Genomic DNA, 27672 nt, shown 5'->3' on the forward strand with positions numbered 1-27672 from the left:
TCACTTTAATCCATTTTTTAATTCATTCTGTAACACAACAATATGTGAAAAACGTCAAGGGGTGTGAATACTTTCTGAAGGCACTGTATACATGTGAGGGTCAGTACAAAGTAATGCTGTCATGCTTCTTTTATTTCGGTTCAGAATAAAAGCATGAAAGGGAAGCTCTGAGATCCCAATGAAAGGTTTGTTTCTCCCACCCATTTTAAGGTGAGACACTGATCGTCATGTGACAAAACACACACACACACACACACACACACACACACACACACATACATACATACATACATACATACCATTTATAGTAGATTCATAAAGTTCAATGTCTGGAAAGGAATTTTATTTTTGTTCGAATTTTTAAAATTCCTTGATCCTGTTACCAAATGCATTATTTGGATAAAGAATGACAGACAGATTTGTTTCAATATCTTTTTGTGAAGTCACCGATGACCCCGAATGCCATCCAGTGGAACTGGAAAAGGAAGAAGGAGGTTTTGCACTTCTTTTTCCTGAGATGGAAGGCGTGAGAGTAAAATCTTTCACCTTTTCTCGGGCCTTCCGAATCACCGCCAAAAAGCTGCAGCAGATGGGTAAGGTGTAATGGAGTGTGGTAGCACAGGATCATAACTTTTAAAATCTTGACTGGCCATGATGAGCACATAATTTTCCTTAGGGCTCCTCGGAGAACCCGAACTGCGTGCAGTGCTGCTGTTTGCATTTGGCTCTGCCATAACTGGTTTTGATTCAGCCTGGTCCTGGAGGAAGTGTTCAGAGCTTGCATCTTTCATTGATCAGCCCGGAGTGATTTTGGCTGGTGGACAAGTTGACCAACTGCTTTCGCCAAGCCATCTTTTGTGAGAGCACTGTGCAAATCTGAAGAATGGGGTCAGAGGTCATAAGTTTTTTTTTTAAACATGTTGAAAATGTATGGACCTTTTGTTATAAAAGCCTGGTGTTGGCTTAACAATTAAGGTGGCTGGCAGAGATCCAGCCATATCCATATTTTCGACCAACATTAACCCCCCCCCCAAGCCCACCCTTTTCTGCATTTCCAAGTTATCGGTTTTCTCCCCTCCTCCCTCACGCTTCTCTTGGATGTTATTTTTTTTGTTGTTGTTGCTGTTCCGTTTCTGCATCTTTCAAAGTTAAATTCCTTTCCATGTCTGATTGAAAGTGTGTGCCTGTATCCATTTTGTACACCGCCCCCCCCCCTCCCCCCTCCCCCTCCTTTCCCTTGCTCTCGCTCTTCCCCCAAGTCCTTTCTTCCTCCAACTCTCATATTTTGTGCCACTACCCTGCTGTTGGTGTTTCTCCCCCTATCTCCCTCCCCCCTATTTCCACTGTTTTCATTCTCTTCTGTTCTGGTTTGTTCTGTGTTCCGGTCCTCCACGAGCCTCAACTGCTACATAAAAAAACATTTGTGTTAAACTCCTGTATCATAGCATTGATATGTGAAGTTGTGTACGAGTTCTTTCCTTTCATGAGGTGCTTATACAGTGCTTTCAGAAAGTTATCACACCTCGACTTTTTTCACATTTTGTTGTTTCAGCCTGAATTTAAAATGGATGAAATTGATTTTGTTTTGTCACTGATCTACACAAAATACCTCGTCAGTGGATTTTTTTTTTTTTTAAACATTACAAAATAAAAATTAGCACAAAAATATCGAATTTACATAAGTATTCAACCCCCTGAGTCAATACTTTGTAGAAGCGCCTTTGACAGTGATTACAGCTTCCAGTCTTCTTGGGTATGTCTATATCCGCTTTGCATATCTGGATTTGGGGAGTTTCCCCCATTCTTCCATGCAGTTTTACTCGATCTCTCAAGTTGGATGGGGAGTGTCGGTGAACAGCAATCTTCAAGCCTTTCCACAGATTCTCAATGGGATTCAAGTCTGGGCTTTGGCTGGGCCACTCCAGGACTTGCACATTCTTGTTCTGAAGCCATTGCAGTATTGCTTTGGCTGTATGCTTGGGGTCATTGTCCTGTTGGAACGTAAATCTTTGCCAAAGTCTAAGGTCTTTTGCACTCTGCAGTAGGTTATTCTCAAATATTTGCCTGTATTTGGCTCCATTCATTGTTCCCTCCATCCTTACAAGTTTCCCAGTCCCTCCTGCTGAAAAGCATCCCCATAGCATCATGCTGCCACCACCATGCTTCACTGTTGGGATGGTGTTAGATGGGTGATGAGTTGTGCTCGGTTTCTGCCAGCTGTAGTACTTTGCATTCAGGCTAAAGAGTTCAATTTTCATCTCATTGTAGATGAGAGTCTTATCAATATTTGTTGATTCTGAGCACAGAATCCTTTGCCTCATGCTCTGAGTCTTTCATGTGCCTTTTTGCAAACTCCAGGCATGCTGTCATGTGCCTTTTTCTCAGGAGTGGCTTCTGTCTAGCCAATTTCTCAAAGCCTAGATTTGTATATACTCGTATATGCAGGATGCTTCAAAAAAAAGTTAACATTCAAATAATGTGCATATAAGTGTTAACATTTTTTGAAGCACCCTTTATGTATGTATGTGTTTATATATATATATATATATATATATATATATATATATATATATATATATATATATATGTATATATATATATATATATATATGTGTATATATATATATGTATATATATATATGTATATATATATATATATAGATATATAGGTGTTTCTTTCTAAATCATGCCCAATCAATTCAAGTGGCCACAGGTGCACTCCAATCAAGTTAAACATATCTCAGGGATGATCAAAGGCCATCGGATGCACTGAGCTCAATTTGGAATGTCACAGAAAACTGGTTGAATACTTATTGACTCGAGACATTTTAGCTTTTCATTTTTTATTATTTTGTAAAAATTTCTAAAAAATAAAATAAAACTCCACTCTGACATTATGGGGTATTGTGTGTAGATCAGTGACAAAAAATACAATTTGATCCATTTTAAATTCAGGCTGTAATACAACTAAATGTGAAAAAGTCAAGGGGTGTCAATATGTTCTGAAGGCACTGTACAGTGTACATACTCCATACATGTTTATCAATCCCACCAATTAAAGGACAGTTCTATGAGTGACATCTTTCTATTTCATTAAGCCATGATTAATAATGCAACTTTTTAATGAATGTCATGAATCCTCTATGCCTTCTGTAATTTGGAAATTGTATATCGACCTTACTTGTGAAGGCATTCTTGGAATAACACCAGTTGTTTCTGGTTGATTTTTCTTCTATCACATGTTGAGATGGTTTGTTTTGGTGTGTTATGTTTGCAGTGGCAAAGCTGGTGTCCTGTGCATATCCATATCTGGCTCAGCTGTTCGTGCTGCATCTTTGTTGCTCGACTCGGATGTGTCATCCTTTGAGCAAGCTGAGAACCAACTACGTGGGACAGCATTGGAGCCAACACCCACACTTGCCTTCATGTTTTCTTGTGTAGGACGTGGCCAAATGTACTACGATCGCCTTTTTAACGTGGAAGCAGATGCCTTCCATCGTGTGTATCCGAAAACACCATTGTTTGGATTCTTTGGGAATGGAGAGTGTGGGCGGAGCCGGAATGTTTGGAATCTTCCGGGCACTTCAAACTCTAAGGATGGAAGCCAGGATGGGAGTAGCCAAAAACTCCTCCACAGTTTCACTACTGCCTTTGCCTTTTTACATTTTGGAGAACCTGTGCTCATGGCTCGTTGTACTGTTGATAATCATCTTACAACGAAATGAACCGTAGGTCTGTGGCCATTCATTTACTGGAGGACAGCAATGACAGATACACACTTCGTTTTAATCTGGATATTTTTGGGGATGTGCTTGGCTTAAGTTCTGTATATTTACTGTACACTTTTAGGTTTGGAAAAGACAGTGAAATTTATTCCTGTAAATAAACAGCTTAACATGTGGATATGTTGAGTGCAATGCAAATTGGTGCACATGCAAAAAAGTACCTGACATTCAACAACAACAACGATAGCCAGAACCAAATTTCAAAAAAAAAAATTCTAATTTTTCAATATCAAATAACACTCCTTATCACATCCTGCAGATGATTCCGCAAAGACCATTCATGGTTAAAGGAGGAAGGCTTGCTGTTTCATCACATATAGTACCATGTTGTGTAGTCAAAGGCACACTCAGGAATTTCTTTCTAAATGTGAGATTTAATGAGGATGCCACTTGATATCTTTGACACCTTGGAATTGCCGCTTGAGGGAATACATATCAGCCCAAGCTGCACCCAGGTAAGAATTGGAGTCATCTTCCTCCAACCGCTGCGTAGAGACAATATCAATCACACAATGACAGCATCCTCTTGCTTCTCCAAAAGCATCGAGCACCCAAATTATTACAGCAACAATTACAATTTTTCAAAACAGTGCAACTTGAGATATAGATTTAACGTGTGTGGGTATTACTGGATATAGTCGTTTTCTACCAAAATAATCCATTGAAAACTAGTTGCAGGCAGTGTAGGAATCCAACCTGTAGCTCTTGTTGTCGGCGATGTGCATGTAACATCATCTGTTTCTTCTCCTCCTCACTCACCACAGGCTCTCGTGCTGGTGGGCCTTGCCCACTCTGCACACAGCCACCTCTCTCTCACTCTGGTGTTCTGCTTAAAGATCGGTTCAGTGCTACGAAATAAGTCATGTTAAGAATTACAATGCCGGGTAGTTTGCCCTTTATTTCCCAGCAGAAGGAAGGGCAGGAATTAGAAATTTGGCCAGGCTGCAGGCGATGACTTGCTCTGCATTAAAAGACAGGATGGGATGTCTAACGTCGACCAACTAATTGGAGCAGATGGGACACCAGCTGAATGTCCATTCGTGGGATGACATCCTTTTTGAAGCACCAATCGGAGTGTATACTTGGGGCTGAGAATCAACCCTGATGACATGGCTCAAAGGTCAATGTGCTACCTACTGGACACAGCTGTACGAACCATATTTGTATTACCTCTGCCACTGGACATGGATGCAAGTTATGTTTTTGCCTGTCTGTCTGTTTGTGAACAAGAAATCTTAAAAAGTTGTGGACGGATTTGGTGGAGAGGTTGGATATGTGACAAGGACAAAATGGTTAGATTTTGGTGAAGGCCCAGAACCAGATGCAGATCTGAGAATTTTAAGTGATTCTTCACAATTGTGATATAGAGCAAAAAAAAAGGATATACGGTATAGCATGATATCTCCAAAAGTTATGGACGGATTCAGACGAAATTGGTTGATATGCTGGGTGTGACAAGGTCGAATCGATTTGATTTTGGTGCAGATCCGGATACAAGGATTTTTTTTTTTTTAAGTGATTCTTCACCATTGAGTGATAGGGCAAAAAAAACCTATATAAAGCATGATGATTAAAAAATGTGGACGGATTATGACAAAACTAGGTGGATGAGTTGATTAGGCAACAATAACAATTATATTTTGGTTGAGGCCCGGATCCAAATCCGGCCTATCAGTGGGATATAAAACAAACAGTTCAGCCTGGCTGAGGTGTGTGCGCTCTACCAAGTGCCGTTCTAGTAATATTTGTAAACAAAGGAATTATTTCCCTCGCTCGGGTGCACTCGATACATGCCCTTTCCTCCATTACTCAACTCCTCCCAAACAATTTACCCTCTAACTCTTCCCCATATTCATACATACACAAAGATGTATCCCTATTTTATTTTTGGGTACATTATTTGATACTAGCGAGTTGCCCGTGCTAAGCATGGGTGGGATGCCAAAAGCAAACAGAAATGTGGAAATTGCGAATGCCAAACCATAAACCAATAAAAAAATCCACATTCCCAATGTATATGCCAAACCATAAAAAACCCAAAAATAAAATAGGGATACATCTTTGTGTATGTATGAATATGGGGAAGAGTTAGAGGGTAAATTGTTTGGGAGGAGTTGAGTAATGGAGGAAAGGGCATGTATCGAGTGCACCCGAGCGAGGGAAATAATTCCTTTGTTTACAAATGTTACTAGAACGGCCTTCGGTCGAACATCAGACAGTCACGTGAAAAAGTAAGTACACCCCATGTAAAGTTATGACTTTTTCAACATACAGCTATCTGATCTTCATTTCAACAATATTGATAGATAAAGGTGATAAAATATAACAAATATCATTAAACATTTACATTTTGTAGTCCATTGTATAATTTAAATAAACATAAATGCAAATTTCGCAGGTGGAAAAAGTAAGTACACCCTTGGCTCTAATAGGTGGTATTGCCCCCTTTGGCAGAAAACCTCAAGTAGGCGTTTCTTATAACTGTCTACCAGTCTCTGACATCGACTGGGAGAAATTTTGCCCACTCCTCCATGCAGAATTCTTTCAGCTCTGCGATGTTTGAGGGGTTTCTTGCATGCACAACAACAACAACAACAACAACATGCATTTTAAAGGCCATTTTCCCTGCTAGAGCGGGGGTTAGCCTTGCGGTCCCCATGACAATCTTCTCCATTTTGCCCTATTTTCTGCATCTCTCCTTGTTAACCCCCTTGCCCGCATTTCTTCTTCCACCATCTTCAGCCAAGTCTTTCTCGGTCTTCCCCGTCTTCTACTTCCTTCTACATTCATTTCCATCATTTCTCAACCAGTCACTTTCATCCTTCCTCAACACATGACCAAACCATCTCAACATGTTCCTCTTCACAGCATCAATCACAGGCTCTATTCCCATCATCTTTCGCAATTCATCATTTGTCTTCCTCTCTCTCAACGATACTCCGCACATCCGTCGAACCATTCGCATTTCCACCCTTTCCAACCTTCGTTGCTGCTCTACGTTCATTACCCATCTCTCGCTCCCATAAATCATAACACTTCTCACACATGCAGCATACACCTTTCCCTTCAGCTTCAACGACACTCCCCTCATCATCAGCACACCACTCAATTCCCGAAACTTCTTCCATGCACATCTCACTCGAGCAACCGTTGCCGAGTCTGATCCAACTTCTCCATTCAGCATGTCTCTGAGGTAGCAAAATGTTTTCATTTTCATTGGAATCAGAATCATTTCCCTTGTATAGAGGCCACACTCCAGAGGGTCACCTTTCCCGTTGTATAGAGGGACGAGGGAACTCAGTTCAGAATCATTGGAATCTCCCGCGATGAAGCTAACTCCAAGGGCCTTTCTTCCTTATCCTCCTCTCCAACACCCTTTCCAATACCTTAATTCCATGCTCCAATAACTTTATCGCTCGGTACGAGCCACACTCCAGAGGGTCACCTTTCCCCTTGTATAGAGGGACGAGGGAACTCAGTTCAGAATCATTGGAATCTCCCGCGATGAAGCTAACTCCAAGGGCCTTTCCCTCACTCACCGCAGGCAGGTTGGTTGGTGGTCTTTCCGTCTTCTACCGACTCCTCTCTGGCCTTGCCCCCCCAGCCCTCTCTGGGCTCTGTCCCCCAAATATTCCTACAGGTCGCACAAGTTCTGCATGCAACCCTCTTATGGTTAAACTGCCAAAATCAAGACTTTCTGCTCACCTTCACTCCTTCATTCCTCTTTTCTCCCGCCTCTGGAACAAACTCCCTCGCTCTCTTCAATCCCACTCCACCCTCCAGGTCTTTAAAACAGCTGTTCACCACCATCTCTTATCCTCCCCCATCCAAAACCTTGATCTTTTCTACCCCTGCTAATTTCGGTCCCCTTGTGTTTTATACCTCTCCCCCCCCCCCCCCCTCCCCACGCCTCCTGCCCCCAAGCCCTCTCCCTCCCACACTTCTCCCTGCTCTCAAATGTTGTGGTTGTGTGCTTCCCCTTCTCTCCCCATCTTGTCTTCCGCTCCCTCTTTTTGTATATTTTGTTTGTCTGGTTGATTTGTTTGTGAAATAAATGTTAGCTCTTTCACGAGCCTCGATTCAGTATACAAAAAAAAAAAAAAAAAAAACCTTCCAGCTTCACGCCGTCTCCAAGATCCAACTCAACATTTCCTCCATCTGCAGCTCCCTCTGTGCACACCTTACATTTGAATGTAGCTGCCACACTGGTTAATGACTCTCTCAGACCACTACATTTTTGATGAACCTACTCAGCGCACATTGTACACTGAATGGAGTTCACTCCGACACCCTTCCTACACACAGCACAGGGCCACTTCCCAGTTCTTTCCACCTCACCACATGCTTTACCACTTGCCATCACCTTCGTCTTTCCGATATTCAACTTCAGACCTTTTGTCTCCATACATTCCTTCCACGTGTTCATCTTTTCCTTCAGTCCATCCATACTTTCCGCAATCAACACCAGATCATCTGCATACAACAACTCCCACGGTAAACCCTCCTTTACGTTCTGAGCCAGCACCTCCATCACAGCTACAAATAGTAGTGGACTTAGTACCGACCCCTGATGCACTCCCACTTTCACCTCAAACTCACCACTGTTCCCATCCTTCGTCCTTACAGCTGTGCGCGCTCTTTTGTACATTGCCATCACTACTCTGATCAACCATTCCTCCACTCCTAACTTCCTCAATGCCCATGTCAATACTTTGCGTGGAACCCGATCGAATGCTTTCTCCAGATCAACAAACCCAAGAAACAACTTCTTCCTCTTCTCCATGTACTTCTCCTGCAGCTGCCTCACAATGAAAAGCGCGTCTGTCGTTCCTCTTCCTGGCATGAATCCAAACTGCATTTCGTCGATCTTCACTTTCTTCCTTATCCTCCTCTCCAACACCCTTTCCAATACCTTCATTCCATGCTCCAATAACTTTATCGCTCGGTACGAGCCACACTCCAGAGGGTCACCTTTCCCCTTGTATAGAGGGATGAGGGTACTCAGTTCCCAATCCACTGGAATGCGGCCTTCTTTCACCACCAGATTACAGATCTCTGTCATTCTCTTCACACCCCAACTTCCTGCTGCCTTCAACATATCTCCCACAACTCCCGTCTGGCCCTCCCGCTTTTCTACCCTTCATTGCTTTTATCGCTTCCTCAACTTCCTTCTCAGTTATCTTCTCTGCCGGTCCTAAAACTGGGTTACTCTCTATGTTGCCATCCCATTCATTCTCTGTATTCAACAGCATTTCCATATATCTTTTCCATCTTCCTTTAATTCCATCTGGGTTGACAACGATTTGTCCCACTTCATCCTTCAAGCAACTCACCCCCATCACATCACACCTCTCTTTCGCTTTCGCTATCTGCTTTGCAATCCTGAATACTGCTTTCTGACCCTCTTCCGAATCCAAGCGTTCTCCGAACATTTTCCTACATGCCTCCTGCGCCTTTGCTACCTCTTTCTTTGCAGCTTTCCTGGCTGCCTTATAACTTTCATGCTCTGCTGTTTCTGCTCCCGTACCCTTCGCCTTCTGCCACTCCTTGAACTTCTTCCTCTTCTCGTCAATCCTCTTTCCAACTTCATCATCCCACCGCCATGTTTCCGAGTGCCTCGGTGGTCCTTTTGTCCATCCACATACCTCACCAACGGCTCCCAACAGACTAGCTTTCATTGACATCCAACCACTTTCAAGCTCAACCACATCATCCTTGACCCTACTCAGCCTCTCTTTTAATGCCTCCCTTACTGTCACCTCTTTCAACCTCCACACCTTCATTCTCGGTTGGTACTTCACCCGCCGAGCTCTCCCCGCACCTTTCACCCTTACGTCGCAGACAACCAAGTGGTGCTGTGAAACAGCCTCCTCCCCCGGGATCACCTTTGTGTCCCGGAGGTGCCCCCTATCTCGCCTACGCACCATCAGGTAGTCACGGTTGTCGTCGACCCACCTGACGTGTTTGTAACAAGCTTATTATCCTCTTTCTGGAACTGAGTATTACAAATCAACAAATCAGCTCCATCAGCAAACTCCAAAATCCTTTCACCTTCTCCATTTCTCACACCATATCCGTAACCCCCATGAACTCCGTCAAAACCATCCATACTCCTTCCCACATGTCCATTTAGGTCTCCTCCTACCACAACAACTTCCACATCTTTCACGTTTTCCATCAGCTTCTCTATCACACACCACAACTTGTCCTTCTCTTCATCGCTTCGACCAACCTGCGGAGCATATCCCGAGATGACGTTCACCAAGAGCTTTCCAATCATCATTTTCACCATCATCAACCTATCACTCACTCGAGTCACACTCACCACACTGTCTACAAAACGCCTAAGAAAACAGGACACAAACACGATTCACGCCCTCCAGGCACCCTTGCCACACAAACTTGTATTTCTGTCCCTGCCTACCCTTCACCATTCTCACACCACCTCCCTTCCATCTCGTCTCTTGCACACAACATATGTCCACTCTTCTTCTGACCAATACTTCCACCACTTCTCCTGATCTCCTTGTCATTGTCCCTACATTCCATGTCCCAAACCTCAGAAACCGATCTCCACTTCGGGCTGTACCCTGCCCACATGTAGTTGTAATTGTCATGGTTCTCTTTTTGAGGCAATGTTTTTATGGCCGGATGCCCTTCCTGACGCCAACCCTCTTAGTCGCCTCTAACGACACGCAGGGATACGGCGTACCTATTCTTATCCAGGGTACACACTGGTTTCTTGCATGCACAACTCGTTTGAAGTCCCCTCACAACATCTAGGTGGGATTTAGATCCGGACTTTGACTTGGCCATTCCAGAACCCTCCATTTCTTTCTTTTCAGCCATTCCTTGGTGGATTTACTGGTATATTTAGGGTCATTGTCATGTTGCAATGTCCACCTTCGGTTGAGCTTCAACTTTCCAACAGATGGCCTCACATTATCCTCAAGCACCCTCTGGTACAATGAAAAATTCATAGTGGATTCTATGATGGTGAGCTGCCCAGGCCCTGATGCAGCAAAGCTGCCCAGGCCCTGATGCAGCAAAGCTGCCCCCAAACCATAATATTTACACCACCATACTTTACAGTTGGTATCAGGTTCTTGTGGTCAAATGCTGTCTTTGGTTTTTGCCAAACATGTCTTCTGGTACTGTCGCTAAATAGCTCTATCTTTGACTCATCTGTCCAGAGCACATTGTTCCAGAAGTGCTGGTCTTTGCCTCGGTGTTCATTGGCAAACTTTAGTCTTGCCCTGATGTTCTTTCTGTACAGCAAAGGTTTCCTCCTGGTACACCTCCCATGTAGATCAAATTTGTACAGTCTCTTTCTAATGGTAGACTCGTGCATTTTGACATCAACAGTGGCAAGAGCGACCTGTAGGTCCCGTGATGACATTGACGTTCTTGGAGACTTCTTTCAGCATCTTGCGGTCTGCTCTCGGGCTGAACTTGCTGGGGTGGCCTGGCCTGAACAAGTTGGCAGTTGTTTGGAATCTTCTCCACTTGTAGATGATCTTCTGGACAGTCGAATGATCTGTCCAGAAGATTTCAAATTGTTTTGAAAGAAGAATTTCAAATTGTTTGGAGATCTTTTTAAATCCCTTCCCAGACTCATAGGCATCTATAACTTTCTTTCTGAAGGCCTCAGAGAGCTCTTTTGATCTAGGCATGGTGACGCCGCACACTTCAACAACAAAGAGCAAACCAAACTAAATGCCTGAGGTTTAAATGAGACAGGTTCCTCCAAGATCCTCTAATGATGTTCTATTCATTTGCACCTGATCTGGTGCACCTGATTCTAATTTTAGGTATTTGAAGTAGTGATAAATGTTGGGGTGTACTTACTTTTTCCACATGCGAAATTTGCATTTATGTTTATTTAAATTATACAATGGACTACAAAATGTAAATGTTTCATGATATTTGTTATATTATATCACCTTTATCTATCAATATTGTTGAAATGAAGATCAAATAGCTGTATGTTGAAATATGTTGAAAAAGTCAAAACTTTACATGGGGTGTACTTACTTTTTCACATGACTGTAGACAACCAGTTGTTACTACATGTCAATGGCCAAATTGCAAATGGCGAATCCGTGAATGTCTAGGGTGGAAACGCACATCATTTCCTCATTTTTCTTTAAACTCAATATCTCTATATTTGCATTCCAAACCATCATTCCAATCACAAATTAATATTATAGCATTAATTTAACAAAATACAGTTAAATCATGATTGTATCGAGATACATTATCATCAAAACAGCAAATCGTCATCTTATTCACTTCCGGATCGGCAGCAACTCCATATTGATCGAATTTCAAAATCATAATGTTATTGAGGAATTTATGAAACCTATATATAGATTACAGTACATCTCGGCTCGAAAAGCCAATAAGCTATTTATACACCTTAACACGGAGTTTGTCCAAGGAGGAAAACCCCCTTTGGGAGGTGGTGGGCAAATGAAGTCGCCACAACCTCCATTGTGTGACCCTTTGTCCTCTTGCCAAGTTTGGTTGCGATGGCATAAGTAACGTCCGAATGTATCGCGGTCAAAAAACAACAACCGGTCAGACACCAAATTGTGAATTTTAGTGTTATTATTATTTTATTTTATTTTTTTCTTTGTATACAAGATGGAGGCTCGTGAAAGAGCTAACATTAATCACACAAAACATATAATAAGGGGAGCGGTAGACAAGATGGAGAGAGAGGGGGAAGGACACAAACAACATTTGAGAGCAGGGACATCGAGACAACTGTGGGAGGGAGAGGGCTTGGGGGGAGGAGGTGTGGGAAGGGGAGTGGGGGTGGGAGAAGTAAAAAACATGGACACAGCTAGGACTTCCAGGAAAGAAGTTGGAATTTCAAAAAAGTGGATCTGGGGTGAATTAGCATTAGTATGATTGTTGGGAGTCCGATTTGCATTTAGGAACAGGACAATTATGGTTATACATTTTGAAACTGTCATTCTATCGTCAATGCTGAAAAAGTATGTTTAAAGACTATTTGAATTGCACATTCCGTGCTCGTAACGACAGGTTAAAAATACCCGGTGAGCCGAACCGAGTCGTTATAAACACAATGCATGCGCAAAAAGCCTAATTTCGCATTCATACGTCATTTTGAAAGTCCCGTACTATTGGCAATTAAATGCCAGGTTTTCCACTTGTACCATGAGAATAATGCAACAAATTTTAACAGATCTATTTGTAATTAAACAAAGAACGTGCCCTCCCACCCCACCCCCCTTAACATACCTTCTGTAGTTTCACAATAGCCTTGGTCTTTTCGTTTGGACCAACATAATCCTTCAGGGTCTTACCAGCTTCTAACTCTTTTCCTGCCCACCAGAGACGTGCCTCTTTTTCTGGAATCACCTCAACGCCAGCCTAGTTTCAATGGAGAAGGGAGTATGAGGGCAGGCAGATAAACCAGGGGGTGGGACAGTGGGGACGAGGTCAGTTTGTTATACTATCCATTCATTAAAAGAAGTGTAAGTTCAGGTTATTATTTGGTTATTTATTCAGTTATTCGAGGAAAGTAATTGCAGAAAAATTCAGGAAGTTACATCTATTCTATTGAAAAAATGATGATGGTGCGAGTCGTTATCGACAAATCTCTTCCCATCGTTGGCGTGCTCACCAAGTTGTGCGTTGTATACGTCATTGTGCGATGGCTATATACTCTAATACGGGACCAACAGCGTCGACTGCAAACATCGCAGGTAAAGACTGGTTCTTGCGGAGATGGACATTGTCAGGTTTTCCTTTCTTGCCTCCCCCGTCTCTCGATAGCAAGTCTCCCACATTCAGAGGTCCAGGCTTTTGCGGCAAATGTTACGCCAAGCTGACCTATTTGTGGCCTGATATTCCCAGGTGACAACTGGGATGGCACAAGACTCGAGTGTAGACTTAAGGACGTCCTTGTAGCGCTTTCTTTGTACACCACGTGACCGTTTACCTAATGTAAGTTGTCCATAGAAAAGCGCTCTTGGGAATCTATGGTCTTCCATGCGTGTGAAGTGTCCTGACCAGCGAAGCTGGGCTTGCATCAGGAAATACTCAATTCCTTGGTTATGACAGCGGTCTAGGATTGAGGTGTTAGGTATTCTTTCTCGCCAGGTGATGCCAATAATCTTACAAAGGCATCACATATGGAATTGATCAAGGCATTTGATATGGCGATGATAGGGTGTCCAAGATTCGCATCCGTACATGGAGTCGATAAGACAATGGCACAATTGACACTGATCTTGGTGTCCAGACGAATGCCACGTCTATGCCAAAGGTGATACAGTGCATTCAGAAAGTATTCAGACCCCTTCACTTTTTTCACATTTTGTTATGTTGCAGCCTTATGCTAAAATCGTAGATGGAGAATGGGCAATTGAGGACACCATTTTGTGTAGGTCATGATAAAAGTAAAAGTTTGTTAAAGGGTAAATAGAGATCTGCTGTAAAGAAGTTTCACCTGCAATCCTCCAAGATCCTCATGATTTTCCAGCTCTGCTCTGACTGGCTCATAGGGAGGCAAACCCATTGGGTAGACAATGGTAACTGCCCCACGGAGCATGTGAATCGCTTCTTGGGCCACATCCTCTGTTACACATACATTGGCCAACACTTGTTTCTGCATGCACACACACACACACACACACACACACACACACACACACACACACACACACACACACACACACACACACACACAAAAACCCAGAGTCAAGCCAGCGAAGTTGAAGTAGGAGGGGAGGCAAACTGTATAGCAATGTTCCCAAATAGCATTTTTGTGTAGGTCATCAAATGTACTGTCTCTTCCTGTGCTTCGCATTCATTTTTAAATCCAGAAATATAAATGGTTAGTAAGAAAACATGAGTTTTTATATTTATACATACACCTTGTTATTCCTATTTTGACGTATTTTGGATCACAAGTCACAACACACCTTAGGGAAGGGGGACACTGTTTTGTAGTAACATTAATATTATCCTATTATGAGTGTTGTTATTACTTTTGTTATTAAAAGCAGCCGTGGAAAAACGCCATAATTTTAATATGCCTATACACTGAAACATGCAATCCCCTTGGCAGGTAAAAACCCCATGGGGTGGCGGGCGGAAATTAAATCGCTAGAACCTCCGTCTTGTAACACGCTAGTCTCACTGTCAAGTTTGGTTGCGATTGGATAAGTAACGACCGAATGTATCTTGGTCTGACAGACAGACACCAAATTGCGTATTTTAGTATGATTGCAAGTATAAAGTCTGTGGAACAATTTGAACACCCCCACATTAGTCAGGTTCACTGTTTTTTCGTTCAAAATCATGGTAGATTAGCAAACCTATACATTTTTGGAAACGTTATTACATGGAAAATCTGAAAATCAATGTTTACATTTGCCAATTCCGACCAATTCAATTCGACCAATCGACCAATTCCATTCGACCAATTCGACCATTCGACCAATCGCTTCATTCGACCAATTCGATCGATTCGATTCGATTCGATCGACCATTCGACCAATTCGATTTGCCAATCAATTTGACCGACCTTTGCTTGTGTGGAACGGACTGTGAAAACGATGCGGACTATATTGTCGGATACGACACACAGGACAGTGATGACGAACTCTAAATGGCATATTCTGTAATCGTGTATGTTTGATGCCATTGACTGCCTGTGTATATTTTGTCATTGACTGCCTGTGTAGATGTGAAGTTATACTGACTGCATGTGTATATATGATTTTGCTGACTGCCTGTGTATGTTTGGTGATATGAATTATTGTGACACATTTTGATGTTATTAACTGCCTGTACAAAATGATAACATGTATTTGATTATGCAACTTATCGCGAATATAAAGACAGTATTTTGCAATTCAAAACCTTTGATTCGTGTCTTACCATTCCCCATAGCACTAATTTGATACTTTCATTGGATTCCTTGTCCCTGAAAATATAGGTTTAGTATATTTTAAAAAGTTTTTAGGGTAATTAGAGGCAGAAATAGAACAAAATATGTATTTTACAGTGGCCATTTTGAAAATCCAAAATGGCCGCCATACAGGTATCTCTCCAAATGTATACATTGATTTTTAGTTTCCTTATGCTATAACCTTTCCAAAAATGTATAGGTTTGCTAATCTACCATGATTTTGAACGAAATATAATTTATTGACATAGTGAACCTGACTACATACGTCCTCTTAAGAGCTTCTTAAGAGTTAATGCATTTAAATTTGGTGTGAACTAATTTCTTAATGAATTCTCTGCAAACTGTATAATGACATCTGCATTGAGTGTTTTCCGAAGTTCCTTATGGATATCGGAGCTTGTTTTGCCATGGACTGGTTCATTTGTGCACTGTTACCATATTAATTGCCAAGCAGAAAGCTGTTTAGTCTAACTATAGTGTTCATCAAGATTTTTAGACCATTTCAGGAGACTACTCACATACTTTTGACACTAGAGCTGTTGCTTCATCAACCGTTGTCTTGATGACCTCCTGCATTTTCTTACTTGGGGCTGTGAAACAAAGAAAGAGAGCTTGAAGTAATGACTGAAACATTGTGACTATCGTCTATGTCCCAGGTTCCACACGAGGTTACATTACTGCTTTAACGGTGAAGGCACCCACTGAATGAGCAACTTTGCTTTGTTGTAGGACATGTCGTCACTATCAGAAATTTCATGTCATAATAATAAAAGCGGATGTCAAGAAAAGAAAGCCTTCGATTACAACCTTGCCCATTTCTACGGCCGATTTCATCCTTGCGGTAGTGAGCTCCTCCTGAAGGCACACAACGCTCCCCGTACTCATCACGCAGGCCTAATTCTTGCACTTGTTCCTCAGTCAGGCCCTGCATCTCAGGAGGCAGCATCACGCCATGTTCTGCCATCTCTGATAATTCTAATGGAAAGGATTTGGAAGATAAGAGAGGAAGACCAGGATGACTGGCAGCCTGTAACCAATGTTTTCAATGAATAATGATTTTCTTTTAGTCGCAAAAAGCAGTGACAAGTCTCAATCTTAACCACCCACAATTATTACACTGCTATTAAAAGTATTTCACTTAAGAACCTGGAATCCAACTATTTACCAGCTGAGCACAAAATAAATGAGCTGAATTTAGTTTGGTGGTGGTGGTCCGTATGCAGCCTGTGGCTGCTTGGCTGCATCATTTTCTGGGGGTGCGACTATGCTGTTGATGCGATGTCCACTATTACCAATCAGCTCGTACCCGTTTTGCCAACCTCGGAACAATTACACCTCGGAAGTTAGCTTAAGAAGTGACTGGCTTGAGTTCTTCGGGTCCTAGGTTTGAGCCCCTGTCATGTTGTTCAATTAACACCAAATTGGATAACTCAGCCTGTCATCCTTCCGAGGTTTGGCAAAATAAGTACCAGATGACTGGTTATCGAGAGGCATTGTATCAGCAACAGCCACGCCTCCAGATAATGATGCGACCAGCAGCCACCGGCTGCATGCAAACCACCACTATCATTTATATAAAAGTACTTTGATGTCTCCATGTCCTTATCCTGCATTTTATACAAGTGCAAGCACCTCTATGAGCCTTAGACATGGGTACAATTTTTTTTTTTTTAACAATTCACGTACCACAGCAAAGACGTTGGACCTTAAGACGGGCATTGTAGATTTGTGAGACCTTCTGTATGATCTCCGCTATTGGGGTGTTCACTCCAACCTCAAGCAGAAACTGGCTCTCATCACCGCGCTTCACATGCAGTAGAACCACTGAGAGAATCATGCCACTGGGTCATCAATTGGTCAGGTTACAACTCAAATTGGATGTTCATGTACATAGTCAATGCTCAGGCCAAAGAAGTTTTAGCAAATATTTAGATTTTCACACATTTCCTAAGGAGTCAAACAATTTAAGAACGATGAATGATTGAAACATGTTAAAACAAGACCGATAGTCTAATAACGGAGTAGCTGGGCTTGGATCTGCTGAGTGGAGGATGTGTTGTCCCCATGTTATGTGACAAGATCCTCAGCTCTGATTGCTGGACGTTTGTGAGGGACATACATACAAATTGCTGTTCCAGACGGCATTGCCTTTACGGGCTATGCCGTAAAAATATGGCTGGCAAACCATGTGGTTGATGACGTCATCATTTTTTTTTCCTTGACCAATTTATCCCCAGATTATGCTCAAGAAATTTCATACCGATTTGATTAAGCGTTCTACTGGTCGATTTATGACGCCATAATGAATAATTTATGACGCTAATGACATCATCATTAGCATATGTTATTCCCCATGGGGAGTCACCTTTCAATTTTTTCCATTGGCGGTTTCGGAGAAATAAAGGTGCAACGTTTTTTGTTTTTTACAAGATGGCTCCCGTACCACGTCACCTATGACGACATAATTTTCATTAAAAATTCTACAGGAGGAGGCGCTCCTGTTGTGAACATTTTGTGTCAATCGGACCAACGGTTGCAGAGAAAACAAATTTTTAAGGGAATAAATCTGCAAAATGCCGGTGGAAGGAATATACATAGATTCATACACATAGACGAACACTGTTCCAGACGGCACTGCCCTACGTGCTACGCCGTAAAAAGAAAAAAATGGAAACAAGGATGTTAAGAAACTGAAAATACAATTTATTTTTAGCAACACCTGCAGTGTAGGGTATGAACATCTATACTGTAGTATAAAAACAATCTTGTGTGTGTGCGTGCGTGCGAGTTCCACCCATTGGTTGAAACGTTCTCCTGACCCCACCTAAAATGTTTAACCTTGAGCCACCAATTTAGGAACTCTTTAGAATCACCCTTTATAACCCTTTGGAATTAATTACCTCTTCTCTCAAGCAGCACTTTTACTGCGGAGGTTATACAGGTTTGTGAAATTATTTCCGACTTTTTTCAAATTGTGAGTTGAATAGACGACTGTTTGATGGGTTTGGAGGAATGGGTTTGATAGGGGAGCAGAAAACGTTACATATTCATTCCAATGCCCATTTGCTTTTATGAGTGGGAGGAGGGTGAGAGTAAATTTGGGATAACTTTGGAAGAGGGAGCGAGGGGGCTTGAGGACTTTTGTTGGGAGGAGGGAGGGCGTTGGAGGCTTGAGTGCGGGGAGGGTATCGAGGGTTGGGAGGGGAAGGGTGAGGACTTGAGTTGGGGGGGGGGGGAGGGAGGGGAGAGTAAAGATGGGACAGAGTTGGTGGGTGGATTATGAGGCTATTTTGTTGAAGAGTTGTCAGAATAACATTTGTGTGTTTACTCACAGTAAAAATGGGTGTGTGTAGATGGGGGGGAGTAGATGACACAATCACCCTACGGGTAATGTGATAGTTATTTCTAAAATCAAAAGGGGGGTAACAATGTCAGGATGGGTTGTAGTGTGGGGTGTTGTAGAGTACTGGTTAGGTTGCTGGCAGAGCCATTTGAGGCATTCAGGGTGTCATGATGACAAATGGGACACAAATCATCTGAATTATTCACCATTTAAAGTGCACTGCCTTTAAATGTGGTGCTGTTTTTTTCCCTTTTTGTACACCGCTCCCTCCCTATTCCATCTCCAGGCACCATGACGTCAACGCCGGGAGACAAAGGGGGCGCTGCGATGACGCGCACCAAAAGGAAGTATAGTAGGACCCCACGATTCGTGGTGCCACTATTCGCGGGTTCCGCGTATTCGCGGTTGATAAAATGCGACCTGTTTCTCCATTCGTGGAAAATTATCCCACGAATTGGCAGGTTTTTTTCTACTCGCAGCGTGTTCTGCGAAATCGCCTTTTTTTTCCCTATATGCGGCTGTGTTCCGCGAATTCGCGGGTTCTCAGGGGCACAAAAAAAATTTCACGAGCCGCTAGCTTGACACATTTATAAAACCCATTTTTCCCCAGCCAAGCATAAAGCAGCTGGACATACGTATACTGTAGGCATATTTGTCATGAAAAAAAATTTCGTGTATTTTTTTTGTTAAAAGCAAAAACTCACTTGATTTTGTAAGAAGGTATCATAAGCTTTTAAAAAATTTAGGGTGGCATTTTTTCTGAACATTCTAATGGCCTGAAATCCAAGATGGCCGCCACCGTAGCAAAACGCCCTAAATTTGACGCTAAAATTAACTTAATGTGGTTTAAATATTTTTGTTTTCAGCATGAACTGCTTGGAACTTGTATATAGAGGTGACTATAATAACAATAACTTTCACCTGACTACTAATCTTTTTATTTTGCACAATTTCAGACAGAGGCTGCCTTTTTTATTTCAACATGGCGGCCGGAAAATTGACGTTCGAATCCAGTCACCGGCAGCAGTTTGTTCGCTTTATAGTGTTAAGGTTCCACTTGTCCATTTTATGGTGTACTAACATATTATTTTCTTCTTTTGCAGGCTGCAAGTACCCACAGCAACCATCACCCAGGATAACATAGCTTAGAGACCTTAGATTAACCAAAATGGCAGAGTCTTCATCTAACAAGAAGTCAAAAACGGTGGATTTTGAACTATGCTTTATTTGCCAGTTGAGCAGCAAGCAAACAGATTATACAAACTATGTGCTTCGTCCTTCTTTGCCTTCAGTAGAGAAAGTAATTACAACAACTGATGTTCGATGTTTATATGGGGAAACAGAATTCTCTACATTAAAGAATCGCATAAAAGGTTTGTCAAACTCAGTGCAGTATTTCACGAGCATGGAAACCCATTTGAATCCACTGATGAGGATGAGATCTACAACCTGCTCACCAAAGCAGTTATGAATGAAACTGCTACCAACGACATCCTTCGGCGTGATGAGATTGGGCAACAGATGTTTGAAGGTTTCGTCACTGAACGCCTAACGGAAGGAAAACTTTCTGTGTGGGACAAAATGACCAAAAAGAAACTGGGTACCTTCAAAAGTGCCAATGCAATGGCAGAAATCCGAATGGGAGACAAGGTGGTCAAAATCAAAGAAGAGCGAGGACTGTTGCAACGGTTCATTGTTATTTCAAGAAGTCGACCAGAGCTGAATCTCAAGGAATGCATCGGAACTTATGAGTTTGGTGTGGTGCCTCGATCACTATTTGCTTCAGATGGATCCCTCCTGCTGGCATACGATAAGGCATCAATACTTCATCATCTTGAGAAGCTGGACAGTAACACACAACATGTTCAAGCTGACAGAAATGAGGCAATCCAAGCAATCCAAGTACCCTTGCAGGTGGCAGACACAGCAGTGGAACATACAAATGTTGACCCAACAGATGAATCGTCAGCACACCGAGTGATCATTATTGATGGGATGGCTGTGGTAAATTCAGTTATCAAAACGGAACAAATGAAAACATGCCAAGACTTTGCAGATGCCTTTCTCCAGATAATCTGTAACATGGCAGCACAATATGATGAGGTCAGATTGGTGTTCGACCGGTACATCAAAACATCGCTCAAGGAACAGATGAGGACAAAGAGGACCAAGGGAAAGTCAACATATTACCACGTGAAGGACAACACTTTAATCCAACATATTTCCCTGAAGGACTTCTTATCAGATATCCGCGCCAAAGGACAACTGACCGAGTATTTGGCTGACAAAGTTGTATGTCACAGCAAGAGCTCCAACAACAGACTGAAACAACTTATGGTGACCTCAGGAACACAAACCAAGGGCAATGTTGATATCCCAGACTCGCTCCTCACTCACAGCCAAGAAGAGGCAGACACTTTGCTTGTACTGCATGCTCTAACTGTTCTCAATGAAGCAGAACTTGTTGTCAGTTCCCCAGACACAGACGTCTTTTTGTTGCTTGTCTACATGTATCCAAACTTACCAACGTCTACAACCTTCCTTACGGGAAAGGGCAGGCTGAAGAGGAACATTTCTGTGCGGAGCATATACAACAACTTAGGACTAAAGCACGCTTCTGCACTGTTAGGTTTTCATGCTCTGACAGGTTCCGATATGTCTGGTAGATTTGCTGGCAGAACCAAAGACTCGTGCTTCAAGGCATTTATGTCTTGTGATGATGAGATCCTGGATGCACTAGCAATGCTCGGGAATGATGACATTGATCTGCCCGCTGATGTATGCTCTCAGTTGGAACGCTTTGTCTGTATTTTGTATCGATCCAAAATCTACACAAAAGTGAATGAGCTCCGTTGGTTCCTCTACTCAAATCGTGCAGCTGAAGGAGAAAACCTACCACCAACTTCTGGTTCACTGGACTTACACATTCGTCGGGCACATTACATATCCATGATTTGGAGAAAAGCTTGTGAAACTCACCCGTGCCTCCCAGCACCACCTGCATTTGGTTGGACATTTGATGCAGTTTCAAGTCACTTCTCTCCAGTTCGCTGTTTGAATCCACCAGCTCCTGAAGCAGTATTGCACCTCATAAAGTGCGGGTGCAAACGTGGATGCGAAGGAAGGTGCAGCTGTCGCAAGAACAATATCCCATGTACGGAAGTTTGTGGATGCTGGGTTTTCAGCTGCAACAACAAAACTGTCCAACCAGGGATAAATGAAGACTGTGAAGATTGAGGTGTTACTTTCGATGACATTCACAAAATTATAATTCACTTGATATCCATTGTTAAAAATACTAAATGAAAGCCAGGCATTTAATCAGTATGACTTTTTGCATCTTCCTGTTTAAACGATTTAAGAGATTGAACAGTAAATCAAGTATTTCATTTTATTTAGATCTGTTTGTTGGCTTGTTAATTATGTATTCTTTGTGAAAAATACATGTCTTTAAATAGATACTTTGTTTGTAATTACATGCGAAGGGAGAAGGTATAGTTTACATTGCGGGTGCGCGGTGGCCATTTTGGAATTTGGCATGTAGATCATACATATAACATAAATTTGATGATTCCATTCGATTCCTGGTCTCAGAAAACATATATTTAGACACTTTATTTGTAATTGTATCACATGTACTCGCGAAGATATCGCATTATTAGTGTTCGGCGGCCATTTTGGACGCCATCTTGGATTTCATAGTCTTAGAATGTTCAGAAAAAATGCCACCCTAATTTTTTTTAAAGCTTATGATACCTTCTTACAAAATCAATTGAGTTTTTGCTTTTAACAAAAAAAATACACGAAATTCCAAATATGCCTATACTAGTACGCAAAAAAAAACTTCGAGCCGTAAACTTGACCTGCTTCTACATTCACTGTTGTGTGCTTTGCGTTTTCATAGCTTTCGCGGCCACAAATTTTAACCACACTACAATCAAGAGCTTCGGGGGATGTTCCACTTGCTGCGTACGTAGTATACAAGTCAACCCCCCTGATTTATAGAATGAAAACGCTTCATTAAATTTATTATTGAAATTAGCAGCTCGGCTCAATATAGCATCATCTGATAACATCCCCCACAAACAATGTGCAGGGTATTCACCCCTCCCGCAGCTACCCACAATGCTCGTATTCCTTCAACAAATTGTAAATGGTACCTAGTGTGGTCGTATTTTAAAATTTGTAAGCATTTTTTATGAAACTGTAATCATGTGAATTTGCGGTCGAAAACATTTTCTTTTAGCTTTTTAAGCTAAATTTTAAGCTAAATTTTCTTTAAGCTTTAAAACATTAGCTTTTTAAGAAATTATCACGATGCTGGGAAAACGGCATGCACTCGCAAATAAACTGGAGAAGGGAAGAAACTATAAACCAGAAGTGCTGAGATAGAAATAGAGATATGGTAAAGATGTGATGGACCAAAGGAAATTGTTCTGCACATGTTGTTGTTATTATCATTATTGTTACTGGCAGGGTATCTGCTCTATGGGTGATCTTGTTCCAAGTATGCAACATGTTTTTCTGACGCATACCATTGGGCAGTGTATAGGCAAAAGCAACTTCAATCGATCCCGAAAATAAAACAAATAACCCGGGTTACATTCATGAAGCAAAACCATGCCGACTGCTTATCTATCTATAATTCCAGTAATCTCTGTGTGTGTGTGTGTGTGTCTGTGTGTGTGTGTGTGTGTGTGTGTGTGTGTGTGTGTGTGTCTGTGTGTGTGTGTGTGTGTGTGTGTCTGTGTGTGTGTGTGTGTGTGTTTGTCTGTGACCGCTGTTTCTCGACAACTACCGGTCCGATATACTTGAAACTTGCCAGGTATATTGCTGGGGACCCGAGGATGTGCTTTTTCAAGGTTTGAAATTAATCGGAGAAGTAGTTACCGAGCTATGGCGATTTAGCCGTTCGCCGTTCGCTTTGGCTTTGCGAATGGACCAAACCATTTCATGTAAATAGAGGGGGGGGTTCTGTGGTCGTTGCGAATGGACCAAACCATTTCATGTAAATAGAGGGGGGGGTTCTGTGGTCGTTACTGCCACGTGGTTTCAAAGTTTTTTTTTGTTGTTGTTTGCACGCATGCTTTTTTGCACGCACGTACGGGCACCCACGTACGGGCACGTCCTAGTAATTCAAAACACGTCACTGACCCGGATTTATTTATTTTGGGAGCAATCAAGTCAACAGTTTGTTGCCTATACACCACCCAGGTTCAATATTTGAAAATCGAATTGAAAAAATTATAATATTCCCGTAGGTTTGGATTAGGTTGAAGCAACCTTTGCTTAATTTTTTTTCTCTCCGAGGAGCGTTTCCATGTTTCAGGGTGGGAAAGAGACATACAGACAGAAAGACAGCTTTAGCCTATTATACATAGGAATCAACTCTATTGAATCCCGCTCCTGACAGCAATTGTTGTATTTACGGGCCAGTTAGCACCGCCCCGAACCGATGGACCGAAACAGGCTTTAACACCAAGGCTCTGTTTAATTTACGGTGGTATATTATGCACGCGCACACGGGCTGAGGAGAAACACGAGGCACCTTATCTCTTTTAAAACCAAACGGCATTATTCCCGAAACACAACAAAATAACTAGAACGCCACTCAGTAGAGCGCATACTCCCGCCGTGGGTTTAGTTGGAATAATACGTTTTGTTTAACATCCCCTCTCCCCAAAACAATAAATGAAAAAGAAAGTAGGCCCTAACTGTCAGATAATTTATTTTGATATATCTCGGAATTGGAGGAGAAAAACATAATTTAAGAATAAGAATAAAAGCTTTAATGCAGTAAAACAGAAAAACTCTTTCCCAAAAAAATTTCCAAAAAAAATTCCAGGATCCAGAATAATATCCTGAGCTTCACCAAAAACTAATCAATTCTTCCTTATCCCAAGGGCAATCATCCCACCAACTTTCATCCAAATCCATTCAGAACTTTTCCAGATATCTTGTTCACAAACACACGAACATACGAACACACACACACACACGGACGGACACGATCGAATGCGTTACTCCCTGGCGGGAGTAATAAACCTGAAAATCGCAGAGCCAGTACCAGAATTATTTATTTGGTCTGGGAAGCCCATGCAAGGTTTCTTCTTCTTCAGCCTCTCACAACCCTGGGTGAATATGCGATCTTTTTTTTAAAAGTTGGAATTTTGCCAAATCTGTTTTATGCGTTTGTTAATATACCTCAGCCATAGACAAATCTGGAACTAAGTCTTCATACGTTCATCAAATACTGACACCGCAAATGACATTCACTGAGCTAAATGTTGATATCTCTTCTGAGATGTAAAAAAAAAAAAAAAAAAAAAAACAGTTTTAAAGCATTATACGTATCAAACGATACATTTTATTAAACGGGGAAACTTAATACACACTTTGGTGGTTTTAAAATGACAGAATATGTCTTTATTAGAAGGGGAAAAAATGAACATTGAGGACGACGCTGCTAAAAAAATACACCGCTCTAACGCATAACCACGAGTTTAAACTACATTTACAACAAATATGAAAACTATTTTCATATCACAATGTTAAATATAGAATATATAGAAGATAATGTTTTAAAAAAATGAGCCCTATCTTCCAATGGTAAAAAAATCCTTCAAAAAATTCCTGGATCGGGAATAATATCCTGAGCTTCACCAAAAACTAATCAATTCTTCCTTATCCCAAGGGCAATCATCCCACCAACTTTCATCCAAATCCGTTCAGAACTTTGCCAGATATCTTGTTCACAAACACACGAACACACACACACAAACACACGGACACGAGTGAATGCATTACTCCCGCGGGAAGATGAATTAAATAACTATATACAACGAGGTAAACAATGGTAAAATAAATCCTATACAACTAAGGCGCTTCTCTCCAGTCACAAGCACAGACGGGGTGCGGCACAAGACCGGTTGACTGATCTCTGGTGGCAGAAGGGGAGGGGAGAATGGGCACGGAGCAGGCGATGAGGAGATAGGCAGGACGATGGGCAGGATGATGAGGAGACAATCAGGATGACAAGAATGGCACTAGGAATAGCACAAGACGAGAATCCTCTCAGCCAAGGCAGGTGGGCCGACCTCCTTCAAGCTCTCCACCTCTCAATTCTCCTCAGAACTCTCTCAATTCTCCTCAGAACTCTCTCAATTCTCCTCAGAACTCTCTCAATTCTCCTCAGAACTCTCTCAATTCTCCTCGGAATTCTCTCAATTCTCCTCGGAACTCTCTCAGTTCTCCTCGGAACTCTCTCAGTTCTCCTCGGAACTCTCAGTTCTCCTCGGAACTCTCTGTTCCCCTCGGAACTCTCTGTTCCCCTCGGAACTCTCAGTTCTCCTCGGAATTCTCTCAATTCTCCTCGGAACTCTCTCAATTCTCCTCGGAACTCTCTCAATTCTCCTCGGAACTCTCTCAATTCTCCTCGGAACTCTCTAAATTCTCCTCGGAACTCCCTCAATTCTCCTCGGAACTCTCTCAGTTCTCCTCGGAACTCAGTTCTCCTCGGAACTCTCTCAGTTCTCCTCGGAACTCTCTCAGTTCTCCTCGGAACTCTCTCAGTTCTCCTCACAAACCGTGAGCTCCCAAACACACTCAAACCACATGAACCAGGCTCCTCCCCATTCCTAGAACAACCTCCTCAGAAAACACTCCCTTGCTCTCTTCTCAGAGCACGCGACCCTTGAACACTCTCTGGCGCTCTCCAAATCTCCTCAGAACCCTCTTCAGTGCTCTCACAACAAACAACCTCTCGTCAGATCTTATGCAGTTTCCTCACAGAACTGTTCCTGCTTCTCTCAGCACACGGAATGAACTAACGGCTCTTTTCTCGTCTCTCCGGGCAACACTCCTCCTTGCCTGTTGTCACCTAACCAATTCATACACCTAGTTTTGTCATAACTCGTACACGTTTTGAAATATCATGCTTTATATATCGTTTTTGGCCCCATCACTTAATGGTGAAGAATCACTTTAAACTGATCGGATCCGGATCCAGATCTTCATCAAAATCGAATCACTTCGTCCTTGTCACATACCTAACCTGTCCAGCAAGGTTCGTCCGAAACCGTCCATAAGTTTTTGAGATATCCTGCTCACAGACAAAGAGGGGTGAAAAACATAACCTCAATCCACCTTTGGTGGCGCAGGTAGTTACAACCAACTCAGGCTCAACGGCACATTCAAACTGAGCAACATCAATAAACACAAGGCAGCAGCAAAATGCTACCTTAGTCTTGTTCTCACCTCTTATGCACAGGAGGGTTATCCAACAGGTAGGGTGCAGGATACCATTCCTATCATGTTCCTGTGTTCAAATTAACACTAAAACACGTCCACGTACACGTACACACATTTAGCCTAAATTAGTATTAGTAATAATAATATTATTATATTGCAACGTATTCACAATAAAATCGACTCAACATATCTAAAATCGATCTCCATACATATAACACGATGGAACGACTCGTTTTGTCATTGACAACTGTTACAGTTTGTCATACACTCACTTGTTCGCCAGTTCTTGCCACCTTAAGCAAGGCCCAAGCGCTTCATTGATTTACAAATATACAAATGCTCTC

The 27672-nt window shown here is 42.1% G+C and overlaps 2 protein-coding genes across 7 annotated transcripts in view; one reads left to right on the top strand and one right to left on the bottom strand.

Annotated features, from left to right (window-relative positions):
- The window catches only part of FBXO22 (F-box protein 22), a 49919-nt gene extending 46016 nt beyond the window's left edge, over positions 1 to 3903 (top strand). For all 3 annotated transcript variants that reach the window (XM_078782051.1, XM_078782049.1, XM_078782050.1), the window contains one exon: positions 3278 to 3903. In XM_078782051.1, the coding sequence (XP_078638177.1) occupies positions 3278 to 3441 (164 nt within the window). In that variant the 3' untranslated portion in view covers positions 3442 to 3903. The remainder of the gene's footprint in view (positions 1 to 3277) is intronic.
- Positions 1 to 27672, bottom strand: CFAP298 (cilia and flagella associated protein 298). 4 transcript variants are annotated; one of them, XM_078782048.1, is made up of 10 exons: positions 27601 to 27670; positions 27335 to 27412; positions 17422 to 17559; positions 16543 to 16710; positions 16258 to 16325; positions 14269 to 14427; positions 13056 to 13187; positions 4482 to 4577; positions 4192 to 4270; positions 1 to 876 (listed from the first exon to the last, which is right to left on the bottom strand). In XM_078782048.1, exons 4-10 carry the CDS (start codon positions 16697 to 16699, stop codon positions 788 to 790), a joined length of 780 nt encoding a protein of 259 aa, XP_078638174.1. In that variant the 5' UTR covers positions 16700 to 16710; positions 17422 to 17559; positions 27335 to 27412; positions 27601 to 27670; the 3' UTR covers positions 1 to 787. The 4 variants fall into 4 exon arrangements, with proteins under 4 accessions (XP_078638174.1, XP_078638173.1, XP_078638172.1 ...); XM_078782047.1 differs by lacking the exon at positions 27335 to 27412 and having other exon boundaries at positions 27601 to 27672; XM_078782046.1 differs by lacking the exon at positions 27335 to 27412 and having other exon boundaries at positions 17422 to 17576; positions 27601 to 27627.

The sequence above is a fragment of the Myxine glutinosa genome, chromosome 7 (genome assembly GCF_964187855.1).
Source record: "Myxine glutinosa chromosome 7, kmMyxGlut1.1, whole genome shotgun sequence".
NCBI lineage: Eukaryota > Metazoa > Chordata > Myxini > Myxiniformes > Myxinidae > Myxine > Myxine glutinosa.

Bases quoted from the DNA above. Each gene is read 5' to 3' on its own strand.
- CFAP298 (XM_078782046.1), bottom strand. From the start codon at position 17,572: ATGATTCTCTCAGTGGTTCTACTGCATGTGAAGCGCGGTGATGAGAGC. The intron at 16,326-16,542 runs GTTGTAATCGAA...TTTGTTTCACAG, and splicing joins CGGCCGTAGAAATGGGCAAG to CCCCAAGTAAGAAAATGCAG. The intron at 4,271-4,481 runs GTTGGATTCCTA...GTCTCTACGCAG, and splicing joins GCCGACAACAAGAGCTACAG to CGGTTGGAGGAAGATGACTC.